Source organism: Salmo trutta, chromosome 15 (assembly GCF_901001165.1).
Source record: "Salmo trutta chromosome 15, fSalTru1.1, whole genome shotgun sequence".
NCBI classification, from domain to species: Eukaryota; Metazoa; Chordata; class Actinopteri; order Salmoniformes; family Salmonidae; genus Salmo; species Salmo trutta.
In genome coordinates this window covers 39,267,884-39,292,795 of record NC_042971.1, presented here as the reverse complement: position 1 = coordinate 39,292,795, position 24,912 = coordinate 39,267,884, and the positions used below count along the sequence as shown (strand labels likewise).

Below are 24,912 nucleotides of genomic sequence, written 5' to 3'. Positions count from 1 at the left end.
GACGTTCCTCAGCCCGGGGCCTCCAGTGACGCCTCTCAGTCCGGAGCCTTCAGCGGTGGTCTGCAGACCAGAGCCTTCAGCGTCGGACGGGGCCACAGTGTCTTCCGACCCCTCCTGTCTCAGCCTCCAGTATTTATGCTGCAATAGTTTGTGTCGGGGGGCTAGGGTCAGTCTGTTATATCTGGAGTATTTATCCTGTCTTATCCGGTGTCCTGTGTGAATTTAATTATGGTCTCTCTAATTCTCTCTCTCTTTTTTTTCTTTCTTTCTTTCTTTCTTTCTTTCTTTCTTTCTTTCTTTCTTTCTTTCTTTCCTTCTCTCAGAGGACCTGAGCCCTAGGACCATGCCTCAGGACTACCTGGCCTGATGACTCCTTTCTGTCCCCAGTCCACCTCGTCGTGCTGCTGCTCCAGTTTCAACTGTTCTGCCTGCGGCTATGGAACCCTGACCTGTTCACCGGACGTGCTACCTGTCCCAGACCTGCTGTTTTCAACTCTCTAGAGACGGCAGGAGCGGTAGAGATACTCTCAATGATCGGCTATGAAAAGCCGACTGACATTTACTCCTGAGGTGCTGACCTGTTGCACCCTCTACAACCACTGTGATTATTAGTATTTTACCCTGCTGGTCATCTATGAATGTTTGAACATCTTGGCCATGTTCTGTTATAATCTCCACCCGGCACAGCCAGAAGGGGACTGGCCACCCCTCATAGCCTGGCTCCTCTCTAGGTTTCTTCCTATGTTCTGGCCTTTCTAGGGAGTTTTTCCTAGCCACCGTGCTTCTACACCTGCATTGCTTGCTGTTTGGGGTTTTAGGCTGGGTTTCTGTACAGCACTTTGTGACATCAGCTGATGTAAGAAAGGCTTTAAAAATACATTTGATTGGTTGATTGATGGTCATTATGACCAAACAGTTCCATTTTTGTTTCAACAGACCAGAGGACATTTCTTCAAAAAGTACGATCTTTCTCCCCATGTGCAGTTGCAAACCGTAGTCTGGCTTTTTTATGGTGGTTTTGAAGCAGTGGCTTCTTCCTTGCTGAGCGGCCTTTCAGGTTATGTCGATATAGGACTTGTTTTACTGTGGATATAGAAACTTTTGTACCTGTTTCCTCCAGCATCTTCAAAAGGTCCTTTGCTGTTGTTCTGGGATTAATTTGCACTTTTCGCTCCAAAGTACGTTCATCTCAAGGAGACAGAACGCATCTCCTTCCTGAGCGGTATGACGGCCGCGTGGTCCAGTGGTGTTTATACTTGCGTACTATTGTTTGTACAGATGAACGTGGTCCCTTCAGGTGTTTGGAAATTGCTCCCAAGGATGAATCAGACTTGTGGAGGTCTACACATTTTTTTCTGAGGTCTTGGCTGATTTCTTTTGATTTTCCCATGATGTCAAGCAAAGAGGCACTGAGTTTGAAGGTAGGCCTTGAAATACATCCACATGTACACCTCCAATTGACTCACATGATGTCAATTAGCCTATCAGAAGCTTCTAACTGTTTAAAGGCACAGTCAACTTAGTGTATGTAAAGTTCTGACTCACTGGAATAGTGATACAGTGAATTATAAGTGAAACAATCTGTCTGTAAACAATTGTTGAAAAAATGACTTGTGTCATGCACAAAGTAGATGTCCTAACCGACTTGCCAAAACTATAGTTTGTTAACAAGAAATGTGTGGAGTGGTTGAAAAACGAGTTTTAATGATTCCAACCTAAGTGTATGTAAACCTCCGACTTCAACTGTATATAATAGGCGGTGTCAGAGGAAAGCCCATAACATTTTCAGAGACTCCAGTCATCCAAGTCATAGACTGTTTTCTCTGCTACCGCACGGCAAGCGTTACCGGAGCACCAAGTCTAGGACCAAAAGGCTCCTCAACAGCTTCTACCCCAAAGCCATAAGACTGCTGAACAATTAATCAAATGGCCACCGGACTATTACATTGACACCCCGCCCAATTTGTTTTGTACACTGCTGCTATTTCACTGTTTATTATCTATGCATAGTCACTTCACCCTTACCTACATGTACAAATGACCTCTAACCTATACCCCCTCACACTAACTTGGTCCCGGTACCGCCTGTATATAGCCTCGTTACAGTTATGTTATTGTTACTTTTTAATTATTTTTTACTTTAGTTTATTTAAAAACATTTTTTTTTAACTCTTCTTGAACTGCATTGTTGGTTAAGGGCTTGTAAGTAAGCATTTCACGGTAAGGTCTACACTTGTTGTATTTGGCGTGTATGACAAATAACTTTGATTTGATATGAATCAACGGTTTGTTACTTCCTGGCAGAAGGAAGGCACTGATCGTCCTCCGCACCATTTCACAGTATTTTTTAATAGAGGGGCAATTGGAAGGATGCAGTAATTGTCTTGAACAACATCAACTCCCTCTATAATTCATACAGCATCCTCTAATGGAAGAGAAACTGCCACTACATGGTACAGTTCCATTTGACAGCAAGATATACTGGCAATTTAGCTCTAATTGCAGATGAATAGGAATATCTACAGTAATGCAGTAGAACTACCACTGTGTCTTTTAAAGTAATGAGAATAGCTCAGAATATCACATACGTTGGAGAGCTATTTTATCCTGTACTAGCATGCTGGTAACTACAAGGAGCTAAGGTGCTGCAGCACAGATTAATATTAACGGTAATTTGATTCCAACATCTCTGTCTTCAGATGGAGAATATCCCACCGGCCAAGTGTCAGTGCTTAGAGAGTGGAGCAAATTAGCCTGGCAATTTTAATTAGCGATGCTCTGTTTCTAAAGCATCCCACCGTCTCTCTCTTCCCCTTGATGAGATATCCACTGTGCACATACTTTAGAAAACTGTAAAAGAAGAAAAGAGTCACAAAAGGAGGAGCTGTATACATGGGAGGGGTGGTAAAGGGTGTTGTTCCCAATTTCCGGGTGAATCTAAGAACATTTTGGTGGGGTAATTAAATGGAGCAAGTTTCAAAAGACTCATGATAAGAGGACGTACTGTAACCTTATAGCTGGGAGATAAACTAGGTCTGGTTGTACTGCTGCTTATTACAGCTCAGAGGTTACCATGATCACGATTCAGTGTAGTGTTAAATGGCTATGTTTTGAACAGGATATACAGTACCTGTCAAAAGTATGAACACACCTATTCATTCAAGGGTTTTTCTTTATTTTTTACATGGTACAATAATAGTGAATACATCAAAACTATGAAATAACACATACTGTATGGAATCATGCAGGAACCAAAAAAGTGTCAAACAAATCAAAATCCAGGCTGTATCTCATCCGGCCGTGATTGTTTGGGGTCACTTAGAAATGTCCTCGTTTTTGAAAGAAAATCACATTTTTTTGTCCATTAAAATAACATCAAATTGATCAGAAATACAGCTGTAAACGGCAGGATTTTTTATGGAATATCTACATAGGTGTACAGTGGTCCATTATCAGCAACCATCACTCCTGTGTTATGAAAAGTCAAGTGACATTTACCCCTGAGGTGCTGACCTGTTGCACCCTCTACAACCACTGTGATTATTATTATTTGACCCTGCTGGTCATCTATGAACGTTTGAACATCTTTGCCATGTACTTTGATAATCTCCACCCAGCACAGCCAGAGGACTGGCTACCCCTCAGAGCCTGGTTCATCTCTAGGTTTCTTCCTAGGTTCTGGTCTTTCTAGGGTTTCTGTATAGCACTTTGTGACATCGGCTGATGTAAAAAGGGCTTTATAAATGCATTTGATTGATTGGTTGATTGATTGTTCCAATGGCCCGTTGCTAATCCCAGTTTGTCATTTTAAAAGGCTAATTGATAATTAGAAAACCTTTTTGTAATTATGTTAGCACAGCTGAAAACTGTTCTGATTAAAGAAGCAATAAAACTGGCCTTCTTTAGACTAGTTGAATATCTGGAGCATCAGCATTTGTGGGTTCGATTACAAGCTCAAAATGGCCATAAACAAATAACTTTCTTCTGAAACTTGCCAGCCTATTCTTGTTCTGAGAAATTAAGGCTATTCCATGCGAGAAATTGCCAAGAAACTGAAGATCTCGTACAACGCTGTGTACTACTCCCTTCACAGAACAGAGCAAACTGTCTCGAACCAGAATAGAAAGAGGAGTGGGAGGCCCCGGTGCACAACTGAGCAAGAGGACAAGTACATTAGAGTGTCTAGTTTGAGAAACAGACGCCTCACAAGTCCTCAACTGGCAGCTTCGTTAAATAGTACCCGCAAAACACCAGTCTCAACGTCAACAGTGAAGAGGCGACTCCAGGATGCTGGCCTTCTAGGCAGAGTTGCAAAGAAAAAGCCATATCTCAGACTGGGCAATAAAAAGGAATAACACAGACACTGGACAGAGGAACTCAGAATGCTGACACCGACAGTGTCACCAGCAATGCACCCCCACACCATCACACCTCGTCCACCATGCTTCATGGTGGGGACCAAACAAGCGGAAATCATCCATTCACCTACTCTGCGTCTCACAAAGACATGGCGGTTGGAAACAAAAATCTCAAATTTGGAGCCATTAGACCAAAGGTCAGATTTCCACCGGTCTAATGTCCATTGCTCGTGTTTCTTGGCCCAAGCAAGTCTCTTCTTATTATTGGTGTCCTTTAGTAGTGGTTTCTTTGCAGCAATTCAGTCATGAAGGCCTGATTCACACAGTCTCCTTTGAACAGTTGATGAACAGTTGATGAACAGTTGATGTTGAGATGTGTCTGTTACTTGAGCTCTGTGAAGAATTTATTTGGGCTGCATTTTCTGAGGCTGGTAACTCTAAGGAACTTATCCTCTGCAGCAGAGGTAACTCTGGGTCTTCCTTTCCTGTGGCGTTCCTCATGAGAGCTAGTTTCATCATAGCGCTTGATGGTTTTTGTGACTGCACTTGAATAAGCTTTCAAAGTTCTTGACATTTTCCAGATTGACTGACCTTCATGTCTTAAAGTAACGATGGACTGTCGTTTCTCAAAAAATGGCACAATACAACTGATTGGCTCAAATGCATGAATATGATTCCATATGTGTTATTTCATAGTTATGATGTCTTCACTATTATTCTACAATGATGAAAATAGTAAAAATAAAGAAAAACCCTGGAATGAGTAGGTGTGCCCAAACTGTTGACTGGTACTGTGCATGCGTGACTATCTAAATAACTATTTGTGAAAGAGAGGCATAGCTGAACAACTGATCGCGGTCAGTGAAACCAGAAATAAAACATTTTTAAAGTATACATTATAATGTAATATTAAACTGTAGTGTAGCAGGATGTTTCTGCCAGATTGGAGTCTAATGATAAATTCAGTTAACTGATTCAACCCCCTTGGGGACTGCAGGTTCCTAGTTGACCTTCAGGACCTTTAGGTTGGCCGCCCTTGATGTTCTCTCAATCTGGGGCCCACATGACTGACATGACAAGAATCATTTGGCTGAGGTCATCGTGACTTGACTGACAAGTCTGACAACACATAAAGGCCATGAGAACCAACCTCATTACTGCTTCTCTACCTACAGTGCTGTGTAGGCTACTGCAGACCTGGATCATTACTGCTTCTCTACCTACAGTGCTGTGTAGGCTACTGCAGACCTGGATCATTACTGCTTCTCTACCTACAGTGCTGTGTAGGCTATTGCAGACCTGGATCATTACTGCTTCTCTACCTACAGTGCTGTGTAGGCTACTGCAGACCTGGATCATTACTGCTTCTCTACCTACAGCGCTGTGTAGGCTACTGCAGACCTGGATCATTACTGCTTCTCTACCTACAGTGCTGTGTAGGCTACTGCAGACCTGGATCATTACTGCTTCTCTACCTACAGTGCTGTGTAGGCTACTGCAGACCTGGATCATTACTGCTTCTCTACCTACAGTGCTGTGTAGGCTACTGCAGACCTGGATCATTACTGCTTCTCTACCTACAGCGCTGTGTAGGCTACTGCAGACCTGGATCATTACTGCTTCTCTACCTACAGTGCTGTGTAGGCTACTGCAGACCTGGATCATTACTGCTTCTCTACCTACAGTGCTGTGTAGGCTACTGCAGACCTGGATCATTACTGCTTCTCTACCTACAGCGCTGTGTAGGCTACTGCAGACCTGGATCATTACTGCTTCTCTACCTACAGTGCTGTGTAGGCTACTGCAGACCTGGATCATTACTGCTTCTCTACCTACAGTGCTGTGTAGGCTACTGCAGACCTGGATCATTACTGCTTCTCTACCTACAGTGCTGTGTAGGCTACTGCAGACCTGGATCATTACTGCTTCTCTACCTACAGCGCTGTGTAGGCTACTGCAGACCTGGATCATTACTGCTTCTCTACCTACAGTGCTGTGTAGGCTACTGCAGACCTGGATCATTACTGCTTCTCTACCTACAGTGCTGTGTAGGCTACTGCAGACCTGGATCATTACTGCTTCTCTACCTACAGCGCTGTGTAGGCTACTGCAGACCTGGATCATTACTGCTTCTCTACCTACAGTGCTGTGTAGGCTACTGCAGACCTGGATCATTACTGCTTCTCTACCTACAGCGCTGTGTAGGCTACTGCAGACCTGGATCATTACTGCTTCTCTACCTACAGCGCTGTGTAGGCTACTGCAGACCTGGATCATTACTGCTTCTCTACCTACAGCGCTGTGTAGGCTACTGCAGACCTGGATCATTACTGCTTCTCTACCTACAGTGCTGTGTAGGCTACTGCAGACCTGGATCATTACTGCTTCTCTACCTACAGTGCTGTGTAGGCTACTGCAGACCTGGATCATTACTGCTTCTCTACCTACAGTGCTGTGTAGGCTACTGCAGACCTGGATCATTACTGCTTCTCTACCTACAGTGCTGTGTAGGCTATTGCAGACCTGGATCATTACTGCTTCTCTACCTACAGTGCTGTGTAGGCTACTGCAGACCTGGGTCATTACTGCTTCTCTACCTACAGTGCTGTGTAGGCTACTGCAGACCTGGATCATTACTGCTTCTCTACCTACAGTGCTGTGTAGGCTACTGCAGACCTGGGTCATTACTGCTTCTCTACCTACAGTGCTGTGTAGGCTACTGCAGACCTGGATCATTACTGCTTCTCTACCTACAGTGCTGTGTAGGCTACTGCAGACCTGGATCATTACTGCTTCTCTACCTACAGTGCTGTGTAGGCTACTGCAGACCTGGATCATTACTGCTTCTCTACCTACAGCGCTGTGTAGGCTACTGCAGACCTGGATCATTACTGCTTCTCGGCCTACAGTGCTGTGTAGGCTACTGCAGACCTGGATCATTACTGCTTCTCTACCTACAGTGCTGTGTAGGCTACTGCAGACCTGGATCATTACTGCTTCTCTACCTACAGCGCTGTGTAGGCTACTGCAGACCTGGATCATTACTGCTTCTCTACCTACAGCGCTGTGTAGGCTACTGCAGACCTGGGTCATTACTGCTTCTCTACCTACAGCGCTGTGTAGGCTACTGCAGACCTGGATCATTACTGCTTCTCTACCTACAGTGCTGTGTAGGCTACTGCAGACCTGGGTCATTACTGCTTCTCTACCTACAGTGCTGTGTAGGCTACTGCAGACCTGGATCATTACTGCTTCTCTACCTACAGTGCTGTGTAGGCTACTGCAGACCTGGGTCATTACTGCTTCTCTACATACAGTGCTGTGTAGGCTACTGCAGACCTGGATCATTACTGCTTCTCTACCTACAGCGCTGTGTAGGCTACTGCAGACCTGGGTCATTACTGCTTCTCTACCTACAGTGCTGTGTAGGCTACTGCAGACCTGGATCATTACTGCTTCTCTACCTACAGTGCTGTGTAGGCTACTGCAGACCTGGATCATTACTGCTTCTCTACCTACAGTGCTGTGTAGGCTACTGCAGACCTGGATCATTACTGCTTCTCTACCTACAGTGCTGTGTAGGCTACTGCAGACCTGGATCATTACTGCTTCTCTACCTACAGTGCTGTGTAGGCTACTGCAGACCTGGATCATTACTGCTTCTCTACCTACAGTGCTGTGTAGGCTACTGCAGACCTGGATCAATCCTGCTTCTCTACCTACAGTGCTGTGTAGGCTACTGCAGATCTGGATCATTACTGCTTCTCTACCTACAGTGCTGTGTAGGCTACTGCAGACCTGGATCATTACTGCTTCTCTACCTACAGTGCTGTGTAGGCTATTGCAGACCTGGATCATTACTGCTTCTCTACCTACAGTGCTGTGTAGGCTACTGCAGACCTGGATCATTACTGCTTCTCTACCTACAGTGCTGTGTAGGCTACTGCGGACCTGGGTTATACATGTTTATCCATTTCAACTAACCTTGAATTCTGTCCTTGTAGAATTCTAAACTTATTAATGATAACGTATCCTTAATTTCCATTATTAGTATTGTGGAGCCTTGTTTGAAAATAAAGTACATAGCTGTACATTGTACTGTGTAAGTTTATTTCTTATCCATGCAAAAGTTTCATTTTTAAGATAGGACAGTTCAGTACACTGCTGCCATTCCCTAAGGTAATGCCCCAGACTTACTGTATCTATAAATAGGGTTACTGGGCTGCATCCTCCCAGCCACACAGCTCCTTATGCATGCTGCTGTCCCCTTTAGCATGGCCTGCCACAGCACTGAGCCATCCACCATGTCCTGGTCCAGCATGGAGCGCTGGTGGTGGTGAGCACTGCACTGACTGACTGAATTACATCAGCCTTAGCTTCCGCCTCAGCTAGCTAAACCACCATGCCTGTTATGTCCTCAGGTCAGCCTGAACATCCTTGGCCAACACAGACTGAACAGTGTTTTCTAGAGTTATTATTAGAACTAGGGCCTGGAATCTTTCCTGGTCAGGTTATGTGGTAAGTATAACACAAACTAACCAGCCTATTCCAAATATACAGATCAGTGTTGAAATTCTGCAGATGCCTGATGGCAATGCTTAATCAGAATCATGTTATATAAGTATTTGATGAGTCATATGGTCCAAAGACAAGTTTGTTTTTGGTTTAAGATGTTTGTTTTCTCCATTTTCACTCCATTTTATCATCTTCCTAACCACAAAACAGCACAATGCCATAGCAGACACGGTTTCCCCACGGCTCTGTCTGTACCTCCTCTCCAACACACCAACAGCTGCTCACAGGGAGGCTGCCCAGCATCATTAAGTAAGGAAGATGACTGAGCCAAGGAGGTCAGCACCTTCCTGCTCGTCGGAATTTCTTATTTAACATATCATTAATTCTGAATTGCTAATAAAAAGGGCTGGGAGCTTATTGAAAGCTTTTATCGCCTCGCTTATTTCATGTCGTCTAGCTCCATTCAATTATTCGTAAGTTAGCTACTACTATGATACCTTGCTACCATACCACAGTATTCTTTGCGAAGCTGCTGAAATATACTGCTAAGTTTCAGCTGGTAGGTTATGTATTATAAAATCCATTTACCAGTTTGGTTATGAATAGAGAGACAATGTGGTGGCTTCTGTAGGTTTTTCATCAGAACCTTGTTATCACTGTGCTGACATGAAGATTGCACACTTGGCTATTTGTGGATAAGTGAAACATAGAGATAGAAGGGTTTTAAGTGCTGGTGGGCGAGTCTCCTCTCCTGCCTAAGTGCTGCATGTTATTGCCGTTTCACCAGGAGAAAGACTTCACTTTGCTCAGACAGGACATTGTATTAAGCCTAATAAAGTAATGGATTGCAATGGGAATTGTCACTTCTTCAGGGAAATGTGCAGTATGAACATGGTACAAGCTTTAGAAGCTGACATAAAAAAAATGCATTTTAGAAGTAGTCGCTGACCTCGGTGCAAAATGCAGCACACTCCAACAGCCAATAGTAATAGGGGGTTTCTGTGTCTTGGTTTGTTAGTGTGAATTTGTGTCAGTGCTTCTATAGTGTAATAACAAATCAAGACATTATGCAACGAACCAAACTAAGCCCACTGAAAGATACACATGACGTCATCTGCTGTGTCAGTCATCGTTATTGGAAAGCAATGCCCTCTGCTGGTTGAAAATGTTTCTGCAGGTGGTAATGTGCATGTGAAATAGAGGAGTTGAATCTAGAGTACTTGTGTTTATCAATTACATTTGCGATTAAACTATACTATAGATCAGTACATAGAGTTTAGTGTTAGTATTTGCCTCCATCCAAAGAAATGTATTGGCATCCCACTAAATTAGATGGATTGAGTAGTCCTCCAGAGATATAGGCCTAATCAGACGATCCCACATTGATCATGCCAGAAATGTTCATCATTATAGTGCTAACATGTAGAGAAAGAGAACATTCATGTCAACCTGTGTATGAACACGACATCACCAATACATGAATCAAAGTCATTTGTGTCAGTGAGCCAAAGTTAAACACTCTGTGATAACAGAAACCTGACAGAGGACATTGGAATGGAAAATGGCACCCCTAACTGCATAGGATAAACGTCACGTCAGGGGTCCTCTCTGCACCAAACAATACAATGCCTTAGAGCTGCTAGGGTCTGATGAGGACACTGCTGGGGACAGATAAAGCAGACATCCATCAGATGGTCCTGCTGCTGCTTCACAGCCTTCTGGGAAACAAATCACCCTGCACCATGCACTCTCACGTGCACAGCCAGCACATTCACAATCTCAGTCTGCCTTTACACTAGCATCTAGCACGTCGCCCACTTACAGCTAGTCAATACTGTACAGATAGCTTGGTTATCTTAGCACTTCCAACACCAGGATTTGTATTGTACCTCTGATGGATATGCCTGATTGAGTTTGTTGTTGGCATGGAGAGCCTCAGTCCCAATTAGTGCTGCATAAATTGCGTGAAACTGTAATGGTGTTCTGTAAAAGGAAAAACAACAAGAGGCTGATGGCAAGGGACACAAACAGGAACCAGGGCTACACTTAAATTAATTTCAATTAATGTATCATTAGTATAGCTAATCATAATCATGAATGCTTATATATACACACCTGTGTATTTTTCTCTGCTGCAGTCCAGGTTGTTTTTCTGGAGCCAATTGATCACTCCAGCTAGTGCTTGATAATGGAAATATATATCACTAAAACATAAAAAGGGGACATACTTTCATAACACTAAATATAGTGACTAAATTGAACATCTCTTCCAGTTAGGCCTGACTTCCACTTATAGTCATAATCAGGCGATGACAGCTTCTGATAGACCGTGAATCACCAGGTCACTTTAAGTAAGAGCCATCTGAGTTTTCACATACGGTCACGATCTCTCCATTCCTTAATGGAGGACAGGCAATCCAAATTTTCATGAAACGCGTTCTAAGTTCCATCAAAACAGCACTTCCCAGACACAACGAAAGTTTTAAATATCAACATAATTTATTACATCACAAACAAATACACAACTTTGTCAAAGATGATGATCCATGTCTTCATAAACACAACCATTAGCAAGACTATAGAAACATCAGCAGAGGTCAATCTCACGTCTCCAGTGATACAGTTCAGAGCACTCAGGGTCACAACAGGCATGTTTTTTAGTCTTCTCCAGCGGAAGGCAGCACACTGTTTTGAACGAAGCTATCCATTCATTTGATTTTCCTGTCACGCTGTGAGGCCCTGGGAGAAAGCACATTGACTTATTGATTAGACTGGGAGAACAGGCCACACACCCACCTACCTTATATGAACTCATCACAGTCAGTAAGCTTCTCCTCCGGCCGGAGCCTGTCAGCCAAAAGTCAATTAACATTAAGTAAATCCATGAAATCTTCAAAAATCCAATGCATTTTCAAACTGGGAACATTGCTGTTGTGTCGACAGTGCCATTTTATAGACATTAAGAAAGCACTAAATCATCCACCCACATAATACCATCAACATGGAGTCTGAGTTACATGTACGTAATGAAATGTCAATTAGTCATGAAGAGTGTATTAAAAAAAAAAATAAGATTTGAGACTTGAAAAGTTCAAATCTCAAAACAAATGAATCGCAATTTAAAAAAATAAAAATGCAGAAGAAATAAAAGTTCCTAGTACTTATTGCGGACCGTCACTTTAGTGAGTCGTCCCCTCTGGTTCTGGAATACCGTACCCTGTCCCCATGTCCCTCCTCTTCTGCATCGTCTTCTGAGCTGTGGACCACTGCAGCACTCAGAGTCCGAAGGTCCCCAAGCACTGACAGTAGCGAGTCTAACAGGGAACACACAGAACAGTTCACTGGTTACTACTGTGTGTCTGTAGACATGTTAACTGTAGTCCAATAACAGTTTCATTCTGTTTTATACATTTGCTATAAACATGTTATAGATAATAGTATACTGCTCTTTCCATGACAGACTATGATCCCTTATTGATGTCACTTGTTAAATCCACTTCAAATCAGTGTAGACGAAAGGGAGGAGACAGGTTCAAGAAGGATTTTTAAGCCATGAGACATGGATTGCACAGTACCAGTCAAAAGTTTGGACACACCTACACATTCCAGGGGTTCTCTTTATTTTTACTATTTTTTACTCTGTAGAATAACAGTGAAGACATCAAAACCATGACGTAGCACATATGGAGTTATGTAGTAACCAAAAAAAGTGTTAAACAAATCCAAATATATTTGATATGAAATTCTTCAAAGTAGCCACCCTTTGCCTTGATGACAGCTTTGCACACTATTGGCATTATCTCAACCAGCTTCATGAGGTAGTCAGCTGGAATGCATTTCAATTAACAGGTGTGCCTTGTTAAAAGTTAATTTGTGGAATTTCTTTCCTTGAGTTTGAGTTTATTTATTTTATTTTTACAGGGACAGTGCACATTAATCAACGTTTCAGTAAAAGTGCCGCAGTAATTTTCAACCGCAGTCCCTTCTTAATGCGTTTGAGCCAATCAGTTGTGTTGTGACAAGGTAGGGGTGGTATACAGAAGATGGCCTTTACCAAATAGGGCTAAGTCCATATTATGGCAAGAACCATTCAAATAAGCAAAGAGAAACGACAGTCCATCATTAATTTAAGACACGAAGGCCAGTCAACACGAAACATTTCATGTGCAGTCGCAAAAACGATCAAGCGGTATGATGAAACTGGCTCTCATGAGGACCGCCACAGGAAAGGAAGACCCAGAGTTACCTCTGCTGCAGAGGATAAGTTCATTAGAGTTAACTGCACCTCAGATTGCAGCCCAAATAAATGCTTCACAGAGTTGAAGTAACAGACATCTCAACACATCAACTGGTCAGAGGAGACTGCGTGAATCAGGCCTTCATGGTCGAATTGCTGCAAAGAAACCACTACTAAAGGACACCAATAAGAAAAAGAGACTTGCTTGCAAGAAACACAAGTAATGGACATTAGACTGGTAGAAATCTGTCCTTTGGTCTAATGAGTCGAAATTTTAAATTTCCGTGTCTTTGTGAAACGCAGAGTAGGTGAACGGATGATCTCTGCATGTGTGGTTCCCACCGTGAAGCATGGAGGAGGTGGTGTGATGGTGTTTTGCTGGTGACACTGTCAATGTTTTATTTAGAAATCAAGGCACACTTAACCAGTATGGCTACCACCGCATTCTGCAGCGATACACCATCCAATCTGGTTTGCGCTTAGTGGGACTATCATTTGTTTTTCAACAGAACAATGTCCCAACACACCTCCAGGCTATGTAAAGGCTATTTGACCAAGAAGGAGAGTGATGGAGTGCTGCATCAGATGAGCTGGCCTCCACAATCACCCGACCTCAACCAAATTGAGATGGTTTGGGATGAGTTGGAATGAGTGAAGGAAAAGCACCATGGCCTGATGACTCCTTGCTGTCCCCAGTCCACCTGGCCGTGCTGCTGCTCCAGTTTCAACTGTTCTGCCTTCGGCTATGGAACCCTGACCTGTTCACCAGATGTGCTACCTGTCCCAGACCTGCTGTTTTCAACTCTCTACAGACAGCAGAAGCGGTAGAGATACTCTGAATGATCGGCTATGAAAAGCCAACTGACATTTACTCCTGAGGTGCTGACCTGTTGCACCCTCGACAACCACTGTGATTATTGTTATTTGACCCTGCTGGTCATCTATGAACATCTTGGCCATGTTCTGTTATAATCTCCACCTGGCACAGCCAGAAGAGGACTGGCCACCCCTCATAGCCTGGTTCCTCTCTAGGTTTCTTCCTAGGTTCAGGCCTTTCTAGGGAGTTTTTCCTAGTCACCGTGCTTCTACACCTGCATTGCTTGCTGTTTGGGGTTTAAGGCTGGGTTTCTGTACAGCACTTTGTGACATCAGCTGATGTAAGAAGGGCTTTATAAATACATTTGATTGATTGAAAAGCAGCCAACAAGTGCTCAGCATATGTGGGAACTCCTTCAAGACTGTTGGAAAAGCATTCGCCATGAAGCTGGTTGAGAGAATGCCAAGAGTGCAAAGCTGTCATCAAGACAAAGGGTGGCTACTTTGAAGAATCTAAAATATATTTTTTATTTGTTTAACACATTTTTGGTTACTACGATTCCATGTGTTATTTCATAGTTTTGATGTCTTCACTAATATTCTACAACGTAGAAAATAGTCCAAAAAAATAAAAAATAAACTTGAATGAGTAGGTGTCCAAACTTGACTGGTACTGTATGCGTGTGCCATTCAGATGGTGAATGGGCAAGAAAAAAAGATTTCAGAGCCTTTGAGTGGGGTATGGCAGTAGGTGCCAGGTGCACCGGTTTGTGTCTAGAACTGCAACGTTGCTGGGTTTTTTACACTCAACAGTTTCCTGTGTGTATCAAGAATGGTCCACCACCCAAAGGCCATCCAGCCAATTTGACAACTGTGGGGAGCATTGGAATCATGGGCCAGCATCCCTGTGGAACACTTTCCACACCTTGCAGCGTCCATTCCCTGACGAATTGAGGCTGTTCTGAGGGCAAAAGGGGTGAGTGCAACTCAATATTAGAAAGGTGTTCCTAATTTTTGGTATAGTCAGTGTATAAAGTGTTATATATACACACACACTTGTATTAGATTATAATACAAGAGGTATTCATAGGAAGTGACAGCATGGTGTGTAGGTGGAAGTTACCTCTGGTCTGTGGCTGGTCTTTGGCTCTCAGAGTGTTGCTCTTCCTTGAGGGTCTCTGCTGCTGCTCCTCCAAGGCCACAGAAGTCTGCAGGGCTGTGGTCCGAGCTGCCTTATACTCACTCATCAGACCCCTCTCACGTACAGTCGCCTGTGGGAGGCAAAATATACAAATACTGAAAATGGATCTGTGTAAGAAAGTGTCCTGATAGTCGTCAGTTTCACAATTTTTTAAAACTTTCTCAACATGGCAAACAATAAGTCTCGCAGAGGCCATCCTTCCAAAACTCGTCTTGTTCACTGTTGGAGGCGCTGGCATTCAACGCTCACATTTGATTGGCTCTGAGTAGAAATGACATTCCCCGTTAGGAGAGGCATTTTTTTTTGTCATTTTCATTTATTTCTACCATGTCAGACAAAGTTTAAGTAGCCTATGTAGCATTGTTTTTTTGTATCTTATGTCAGCTTGCTTTTTGGAAGTCAGAAAATGTTTCTGTTCAGAGCTTGAACCATGTGAAATACTAGTTTCCATCTAGACGAACCCCTTTTTAGCGTCTTTCTGACGACAAGTTCACCAGGCTTTCAGAACGTAGAGTACGTGAACGAAGCCTGAGGTCCGTGGCTAACTTACAATAAACCAAGACATGGAAAAAAACAATGAACTCACCAAAAGTAGGTTTCTATCCCTGTCCTTTTCTTGCAGTAGTTTCTGTAGATCCAGGATTTCTCTCTTGGTGTGTTCACTCTGAAGGCATTGTGCTTCTCTCTCCTGCTCCCTCTCTCTCTCTGCCTGTCTCTCAAACTGACGCAGGGCCACCACTATAACAGACAGGAGTCCTATCAGTCTTAGCCATATATATTTACACTACAGTACATTTCTGTAGATGCATATATGAATCCTCTGAACTCTACATGACCCTTTCACATGCTTGTGTTGAGATGGACATTATGTGATGAATGAGTCATGTGTACGCTACCTGCTTTGGTGTGTTCTCTTCTGGCCGTGTTGAGTTGAGATTCCATCACTCTAAGCTGCTGAGCACAGTGATCCTCTGTCTCAGACACTCTCTCTCGCAGGGCTGATGGGACACAGTCAAACAGAACATTTTGTGACGTCAACAATTCGGTCACATCGATTTCAAGAGAAATTGAAATTTGATGAATAGATCAAAAAATCCTTGCAGAACATAAGATATTTTAAATTTAGACAGTAAACTTAATTGACTGAATTACAATGGAATCCTGGCATTGTACACTTCAGTCCGCCCTGATTCCTCTCTAACCTCTGTCACTGGCCTCCTGTTGGCTGATCAGCTGTGCATGGAGCTGCTCTAGGTTGAGGTTGCTCTCCTCTAGCTGTGTGTGGGCCTCCTGCAGCCTCTGCTGGGCCTCCTCTCTGGCTGCCTGGGCCTCCTGGGCTTCCCCCCTGCTTCGCTCTGCAGCCTGCCTCAGCTGCCTCACCTCACTATCAACTGGAGAGGGGGAACACAGATGGTGTACTGCAGGGGTGTCAAACTCATTTGCCCAGGAGGTCGCATTCAGTCTTCAGCGAGGTCCAAAGGGCCGCACGGAAAATGTGTTATTTTTCCTCGCTGTGAAAATTGCCAAATATAGGCCTCGATCCATAATTTGGGGAATTTTCGATGCTCCCGGACTCTCTATCTTTCATTACGGTAATTATTAGCGAGCTGGACACAGTCAATGAACCGTATGAATGTAGGTTCATTATCATTACTACAGTGTTTTCATTTGGTTTTGGTTATTTTAAAAAGTATATTGACTTTGCTCCCCCCGTGGGCCGGATTCAAACCACCCGCGGTCCGGCTTGAACCACCTAACAAGCTGTATGCTTGACACCCCTGGTGTACTGTATTCTGAGTATTTCTACTACCACATAGTCAGGATATACAAGAGGAGGAAGGCCCTAAAAATGGTCCAAGACTCCAGTCACCCTAGTCATAGACTGTTTCTCTGCTACCGCATGGCAAGCGGTACCGGAGCGCCAAGTCTAGGTCGAAACAGGTTCTACCCCACAAGCCATAAGACTCTTGAATCAAAAGGCTACCCAGACTATTTGCATTGCCCCCCCCCCTCCATTTATACGCTGCTGCTACTCTATGTTTATTATCTCTGGTCACTTTAACTCTACCTACATATTACCTCAGTTACCTCGACTAACCTGTGCCCCGCACATTGACTCTGTACCGATACCCCCTGTATTTAGCCTCGCCACTGTTATTTTACTGCTGCTCTTTAATTATATTGTATTTTTAACTTAACACTTATTTTTCTTAAAACTGCATTGTTGGTTAAGGACTTGTAAGTAGGCATTTCACTATAAGGTCTAAACCTGTTGTATTCGGCAAATGTGACAAATAAAATGTGATTTGATGGTGCATCCAAATCTACTGTAGGTACAGTTACAGGGTACAAGGAATTCATGTAAGTCTGAATCTCTCTGAACAGATGACTAAACAGCGTACACTGTTCACGGACATCAGCCAGGGCACTCTCAATGAGCTCGGGGGTTCTCTTGAGCTCCTGCCTGAGCTTGTCTCTCTCCTCACACGCCGAGGCCAGCTCTGCCTGGAGCTCTGTGACAGCGGCACTGTGAATCGAGAAAGAGGACAGCACAACTAGTGAGGCAATGGGAGATGTCGTGGTAGAGACAAACTGAGGCAACAGACTGTCTACAAGTCAAGGCCTTTTCCTGATTAATAACTGGCCATTGCTAGCTCGGGTTCAGGGAGACCCAGGGCCAAGGTGGTCCAGTGTGGTCAGTTATCATACCGCTCAGAGACCGGGTTGGCTGCTTTAGTGGCCTGCTGCACTCTCCGTAGGGCCTCCTTCCTCATCATTAGACCTGCGAGACAAAAGTAGTGAATATGTGGTCAAACTGATCCAGAATAAAACAGTGCAAAGAATTATCCAGGGGCACATGCAATTTAAACTCACTGTTGTAAGATTTCCTGTAGTTAAGCAGGGAGAAATCATTTCAGATCTATAGACAGACCTTGAATTGTGTCCACTCTTCTTTTGGCAAAGGTCAGCCTCTGGCCAAAGCTGTTCAGACGTGTTTGGACGGTCTCCACCTCTGACATCTTAGCCTCAAACGCCTGACTGAATCTGCAGAAAGAAGAACTGGTACTATAACAAAAGATTTTACATCAAATGAGGATTGTAGGATCGAGTAGTACACAAATTCACCCTGTGTCATTGGACATTTTACAACAGATGGTATGAGTGATATGGACTGTGAAAGCTGGGAAAGTCTGGAAAAGATTAGGTGCCCAATGTACAAAATTACAGTTAGTACAACTTAAATATCTCAGGCGAAGCTTGACTTGTATAGTGGTTGTCAAGTGGACCTGTCTATCTGTCAGCTCTTTACCGCTGGGCATCCTCTGTCATGGTCCTCAGTCCAGCCTCTGCCTCCTGACTCCAGCTCTTCAGCTCTGTGTTCTCCCTCTTAGTTGTATCCACGTCCTGCTCCATGGCCTGACAGGACCAGACAAACATAAAAACCGATCTGCCACAAGACAACTACTAGGGTCTCCTTTCTGATGAGGTCATAGTGACCTTTTGATTACATACACAGTTAAATGTCAAACTTCTGAAAAAAGTTTAATGTCATCTCACACTGACTTCGGGGTTCAATCGTGTCTTTTGAGAATTGTTTGAGAGTATTTAATCTGGAAATTGTAATCATTGTTATAACATTTTTAAAGGAAGCATTTTTTGTATTCTCTTAATACCGATGGGAGGTGCGTAAGAGGTTTTACATGAGAAGTGGCGCCCTCTGCTGTACTAACACGACAATGGTAATTGGCAACTCCCCCTGGCAACAGCAGATGCATCATGTCTCAACAAAATGGAGGAAAGCCATCCTATGAAGAGATGCATTGAGACACTCCCACAGAGGCTGTCCCCCTGCTCCTCCTCACCTCCCTAGCCACCCTCTCCAGCTCCAGCTCAGCTGTTCTGTCCTGCAGGCTGTGCTGGAACACACTGGACTGGTACTTCTCCTTCTTCACCTCCTGCTCCAGAGACGAGATCTGAAGCAACAGGAGACACAATAGACTCATGGATGTTTTCTGCACGTTTCGAATATGTCCCTTATCACGAATCACAATTTGCCTATTTTACACTGAACATTATTTCACAGTGGTTGGAGTTCGTCAAGTTTTTAAGTTATAAGCCTCCTAAATCACATACGGTTGAGAGGAGTTTATCCTTTTCTCCCCTCAGTTCGATATCCTTTGAGCGAAGCTGGACCAACAACATGAAGACCTTCTCTCTCCAGCAACGCAGAACCCGAGTGGCTTTGGACCCAGCTTTCAGGAGAGGGTCTGACAGAGTCTGTGAACGTGACAAAGCCTTTACTTAACCCACAAACCACTCAGATATAGTCACCCTCACATGGAGGAATGGATATTAATCAAGTATCTGAAAGAAATAAGAGGATTTTGCATCAGCTATAGGGCTGTGAACACACAAGCATGGTTCAAACACCTTCCCTACCATCTCCTCCTCTTGTAGAGCCAATATGTCGTTCACAGAGTTGAGTCTGACCGTCAGAAGCTCTGTTATCACTTGCAGAGCCTCCTTCTCCCTATTCAGTGTCTATAGAGGAATTCAGATTAGAATATTGACTACTTATTACATTGTAATATCAAAATATGCTCATACCACACATTGAGATTAAATGAGGCAAGATTCACCTTGTTCTACAGGCAAGACTTTGCTGGAAGAACAATCAATTTCTCTGCTTGGTTAAGCACCAACTGTCTTTTTCCTTGTGTGTTTCCTTAGAGCACAGAAGTAACTTGATCTAAATCAATGTCATCAATGAATCTCCCCACCTGAATGGTTTCAGTTAGTTTCTCTTCCAACCCCCTCTCAGGGGTAAGTTGTCCAATGTAGTTTCTAAGACTCTGCAACGTTGCTGACTGGGTCTCAAAAGCATTGCCCATTTGGCTGAAAAAATAAGAACCCAAAAATGAGATACTATCAATTTATTCATCCATTGAACAAAGCAGTATATTTACAAAGCTTTGGGATCAAATATAACATCTACCTTAGTTGTTCTTTCAGTCCATCTCTCTCTGCAGACACTTCCAGTAGACAGCACTTCAGATGAGTCACCTCCTGTGACAGGTGACATAACCTCTCCTGCACCTCAGAGCTCGTCTGTCTGACCGTGGACAATTCAGCGTCATGGGTGGCAGTCAACTGCTGCAACTAGAGGGAACAAATAAAGAGATTCACAATAAAACTTACACATCTGTAAAAAATGAATTATTTGCGCCATGTTTGTTAAATTGTTCAGAAAGAAATTCAAACAATCAGAAAAAAATATTCTTACCTGTGTTTCATGTCTCCTGTGGGATTCCTCCAGTTGCTTATTTAGTTTCTGCAACTCCTGCTTGGCCTCTTCCCCAGCCTGCATCCTGGCTGTATCAGCCTGCCTGGTCAGCCTGTGGGTTTCCTGTCTGCTCCTCTCCACCTCCCTCCTCAGCCTCTCAGCCTCCTCCCCAGACTTCCTCTCCAGCATCTCCAGCTGCACACCACAGAGAGCAGGCATTGTCCAATACAAGGTCAATGTAGTAGTAAATAAAGAAGAGGTTTGAGTGGAAGCCTGGGAACAGGGAATTGATTTAAACCAATAGCTGTTTTGAAGCAGTGATTCAAAATTACAGTCCTTGGGGGCTGCAAGCATACCTGACTTGGCTTCTATACCATTTCTTGGACCATCAATATACAATGTATTCGGAAAGTATTCAGGGGGCTGCAAGCATACCTGACTTGGCTTCTATACCATTTCTTGGACCATCAATATACAATGTATTCGGAAAGTATTCAGGGGGCTGCAAGCATACCTGACTTGGCTTCTATACCATTTCTTGGACCATCAATATACAATGTATTCGGAAAGTATTCAGACCCCTTCCCTTTTTCCTAATTTTGTTACGTTACAGCCTTGTTCTAAATTTGATTCCATTTTTCTTCATCAATCTACACACAAAACCCCATAATGACAAGGCGAAAACAGGTTTTTAGACATTTTTGCAAATGTATTAAAAAAATTACAATAATAATACCTTATTTACATTCAGACTCTTTGCTATGAGAATCGAAATTGAGCTCAGGTGCATCCTGTTCCAATTGATCATCCTTGAGGTATTTCTACAACTTGATTGGAGTCCACCTGTGGTAAATTCAATTGATTGGACATTTTTGGAAAGGCACACACCTGTCTATATAAAGGTCCCACAGTTGACAGTGCATGTCAGAGCAAAAACCAAGCCATGAGATCGAAGGAATTGTCTGTAGAGCTCCGAGACAGGATTGTGTCGAGGCACAGATCTGGGGAAGGGTTCCAAAACATTTCTGCAGCATTGACGGTCCCCAAGAATACATTGGCCTCCATTATTCTTCAAATGGAAGAAGTTTGGAACCACCAAGACTCTTCCTAGTGCTGAACGCCCGGCCAAACTGAGAAATCGGGGGAGACGGGCCTTGGTCAGGGAGGTGACCAAGAACTCGATGGTCACTCTGACAGAGCTCCTCTGTGGAGATGGAAGAACCTTCCAGAAGGACAACCATTTCTGCAGCACTCCACTAATCAGGCCTTTATGGTAGAGCGGCTAGACGGAAGCCACTCCTCAGTAAAAGGCATCACCGGAGAGACCTGAAAATTGCTGTGCAGCGACGCTCCCCATCCAACCTGACAGAGCTTGAAAGGATCTGCAGAGAATGGGAGAAACTCCCCAAATACAGTTGTGCCAAGCTTGTAGTGTCATACCCAAGAAGAGTCTAGGCTGTAATCGCTGCCAAAGGTGCTTCAACAAAGTACTGTGTGAAGGGTCTGAATACTTCTAAAAACCTGTTTTTGCTTTGTCATTATGGGGTAGTGTGTGTAGATACATGAGGAAAAAAATATTGAACTAATTTTTGAATAAGGCTGTAACGTAACAAAACGTGGAAAAAGTCAAGGGGTCTGAATACTTTCCGAATGCACTGTATAGTTTTGCAATCATGCCATTGTTGCTGATGATGCTGCAATCATGCCACAGCTGCTGCAAGCTAGATGCAAATAACTGAACTTTCCCTTAGTTACTACCACACATAAAACAGAGGTGAGCTGGGATGACAACCTACACAAATGTAGAGTTCTTGTGAATAACTGTTACCTGGGTGCTGAGTCTCTCTTTGTCCTCTCTCTTTTGGACCAGCTCCACACTGACTTGGCTGAGCTCAGTCTTAGTCTTATATAACTCCTCCCGCATCGCCTCCATTTCATGACTCTGCCTGCAATACAGGGTGTAAGGAGAGGGAAGGGAATATCACTTTTTATTTTAAGTCGGTCTACTTAGAATAGAAGATTTCTCCATAAAATGTGAATTATTGAATGAGGAATGTAAGATCTAGGCTACTAATATGCCATAATGACAAGTCAGTGTCTATACAGTACAATACCTGTTCAGAGAAGTTTCTTTGTCCCTCATCTCCTCTCTCTGTTTCCCTGCAACTTCCTTCAGTGCTTCTACCTGGCCTTTCAGCCTCTCTGACTCTGCCCGGAAACGCTCTGTGTCCAGTCTCCATTCTGTCTCCCACCTGGAGGCCTGCTCACCTCTCACTCCAGACCTGTGTGTGGGGGGTGGGAGGAGCAGGTCAGGTGTTATGTTAATAGACATGAGTGAGAAGTGAATGAAGTGGATTTCATAAGCAAGGCGTATAGGGCAGCACCTGACCTCGCTATGGAGTGGGCAGAATCCTCTGTTGACTTCGTTCCTCTGGAGCGGTCTCCCTGTAACATCAGAATCCTCTGGTTTTCTCTGTGTAGTTCTAGAATTTCCTGTTTGGCCTGAGCCATGGTGAGCCATGGGTTGGCAGGGCCAGAGTCCGATGGGGGTGTTGTGGCATGGGTGACCCATTTTATTGGTGTTGTCCCTTGTCCCGTTACAGTCCCTGGTACTATGATGGAGGCAGACTGGGTGCTTGCGGTGAAATGGGATGGGGGCATCAGGGTCCTCTGACTACCCTCTGAAAAACAATATGCAGTATTCAGTACGTGAGAATTAACTTGCAACAAGCATGTGACAGTACACCTGCGAGTAAGGATGCTGTCCCAAATATAGAAATAGAATGAATAGAATGGACATCCCCATTCAAGTCAATGGTGGCATAATGGGTGGACTGGCGGCCATTGCGACTGTACCCATGGAGGAAGTAAAAACAGCAAGTGTACCCATCAAAATACATTTAATTGTATTTGTGAAATGTTCCATATGGTCCCAATGCCATCCAAGAGGACAGGTTCGGCGCATGCGCGACTAGGTACGTTTGGTGCAACAAGACACAACTTATGCTGCTGTATAACTTAGAAAATTCTATAACTTAAGTAATTAGTTAGCAATGCTAAAAAAGTGCTAGGTAACGTTAGGTGCAGCTGGCGTTAGCTTCCGGGTAGCTAGCCAACTAACTTAGCTAGCTAGCTTTTTAGGACTTACTTGAGACACTTGATGCCACAAAATCGGACGGGGCATTCAGCTTCTCATACTCATTGCATCTTTCCATCAGAGAATCATAAAATGACCACTGTTCTAAAACAAGTTACAAAAGAGTACACTTTTTATTGTGCGCGGGATCATTTTGAACAACACTTTAACGGCGACGCGTCGCTGCAACGACTCTTCCTGTTTACGTAGTTACGTGTATGGGGTAGTTGCGTGGGCGTTGCATTCTCAATCGTTTTGGTAAACGGGAATAGATTTAAAAAAAAACATTGATGTATATCGATCAAATCAAGTGAAATTGTATTTGTCACATGCGCCGAATACAACAGGTGAAGACGTTACAGTGAAATGCTTACTTACAAGCCCTTAACAAACAATGCAGTTTTAAGAAAATACCCCAAAAAGTAAGGGATAAGAATAACAAATAATTAAATGGCAGCAGTAAAATAACAATAGCGGGGCTATATACAGGGGGTACCGGTACAGAGTCAATGTGCGGGGGCACCGGTGTCGAGGTAATTGAGGTAATATGTACATGTAGGTAGAGTTATTAAAGTGACTATGCATAGATAATAACAGAGAGTACCAGCAGTGTAAAAGGGGGGGGGGGCAATGCAAATAGTCTGGGTAGCATTTGATTAGATGTTCAGGAGTCTTATGGCTTGGGGGTAGAAGCTGTTTAGAAGCCTCTTGGACCTAGACTTGGCGCTGCGGTACTGCTTGTCGTGTGGTAGCAGAGAGAACAGTCTATGACTAGGGTGGCTGGAGTCTTTGACAATTTTTTAGGGCCTGACACCGCCTGGTATAGAGGTCCTGAATGGCAGGAAGCTTGGCCCCGGTGATGTACTGGGCCGTATGCACTACCCTCTGTCGTGCATTGCGGTCGGCGGCCGAGCAGTTGCCATACCAGGCAGTGATGCAACCGGTCAGGATGCTCTCGATGGTGCAGCTGTAAAACCTTTTGAGGATCTGAGGACCCATGCCAAATATTTTCAGTCTCCTGAGGGGGAATACAGTAGGTTTTGTCATGCCCTCTTCACGACTGTCTTGGTGTGCTTGGACCATGATAGTTTGTTGGTGATGTGGACGCCAAGGAACTTGAAGCTCTCAACCTGCTCCACTACAGCCCCGTCAATGAGAATGGGGGCGTGCTTGATCCTCTTTTTCCTAAGAACTGATGTGTGCACAACAATGGGGCAAAACAGCAAGGGGTTGGCTTTGATTGTTGACAACATGCAAACTATATTTCGTCTACAATGTTTATTGAAAACATAAATACATTTGCTCAATGAGCACTTGTTTCCTCTCAAATACATCCTTACAGTTGTTGGTTAGTGAATTTTTGCC

The 24,912-nt window shown here is 43.8% G+C and overlaps 1 protein-coding gene across 6 annotated transcripts; it reads right to left on the bottom strand.

The window, feature by feature from the left end:
* Positions 1 to 11,350: 11,350 nt before the first annotated feature.
* On the bottom strand, positions 11,351 to 23,881 carry cchcr1 (coiled-coil alpha-helical rod protein 1). Of its 6 annotated transcripts, none has more exons than XM_029691398.1 (21): positions 23,560 to 23,881; positions 22,801 to 23,092; positions 22,526 to 22,693; positions 22,240 to 22,357; positions 20,412 to 20,606; positions 20,124 to 20,287; positions 19,909 to 20,023; positions 19,568 to 19,669; positions 19,262 to 19,405; positions 18,991 to 19,101; positions 18,438 to 18,544; positions 18,060 to 18,172; positions 17,837 to 17,909; positions 17,530 to 17,654; positions 16,330 to 16,518; positions 16,024 to 16,125; positions 15,714 to 15,865; positions 15,050 to 15,197; positions 14,852 to 14,887; positions 12,035 to 12,187; positions 11,351 to 11,612 (listed from the first exon to the last, which is right to left on the bottom strand). In XM_029691398.1, the coding sequence occupies exons 1-20, from the start codon at positions 23,624 to 23,626 to the stop codon at positions 12,048 to 12,050; spliced, it is 2,661 nt and encodes an 886-aa protein (XP_029547258.1). In that variant the 5' UTR covers positions 23,627 to 23,881; the 3' UTR covers positions 11,351 to 11,612; positions 12,035 to 12,047. The 6 variants fall into 6 exon arrangements, with proteins under 6 accessions (XP_029547258.1, XP_029547257.1, XP_029547259.1 ...); XM_029691397.1 differs by having other exon boundaries at positions 11,351 to 11,720; positions 12,046 to 12,187; XM_029691399.1 differs by having other exon boundaries at positions 12,046 to 12,187.
* Positions 23,882 to 24,912: the final 1,031 nt, after the last annotated feature.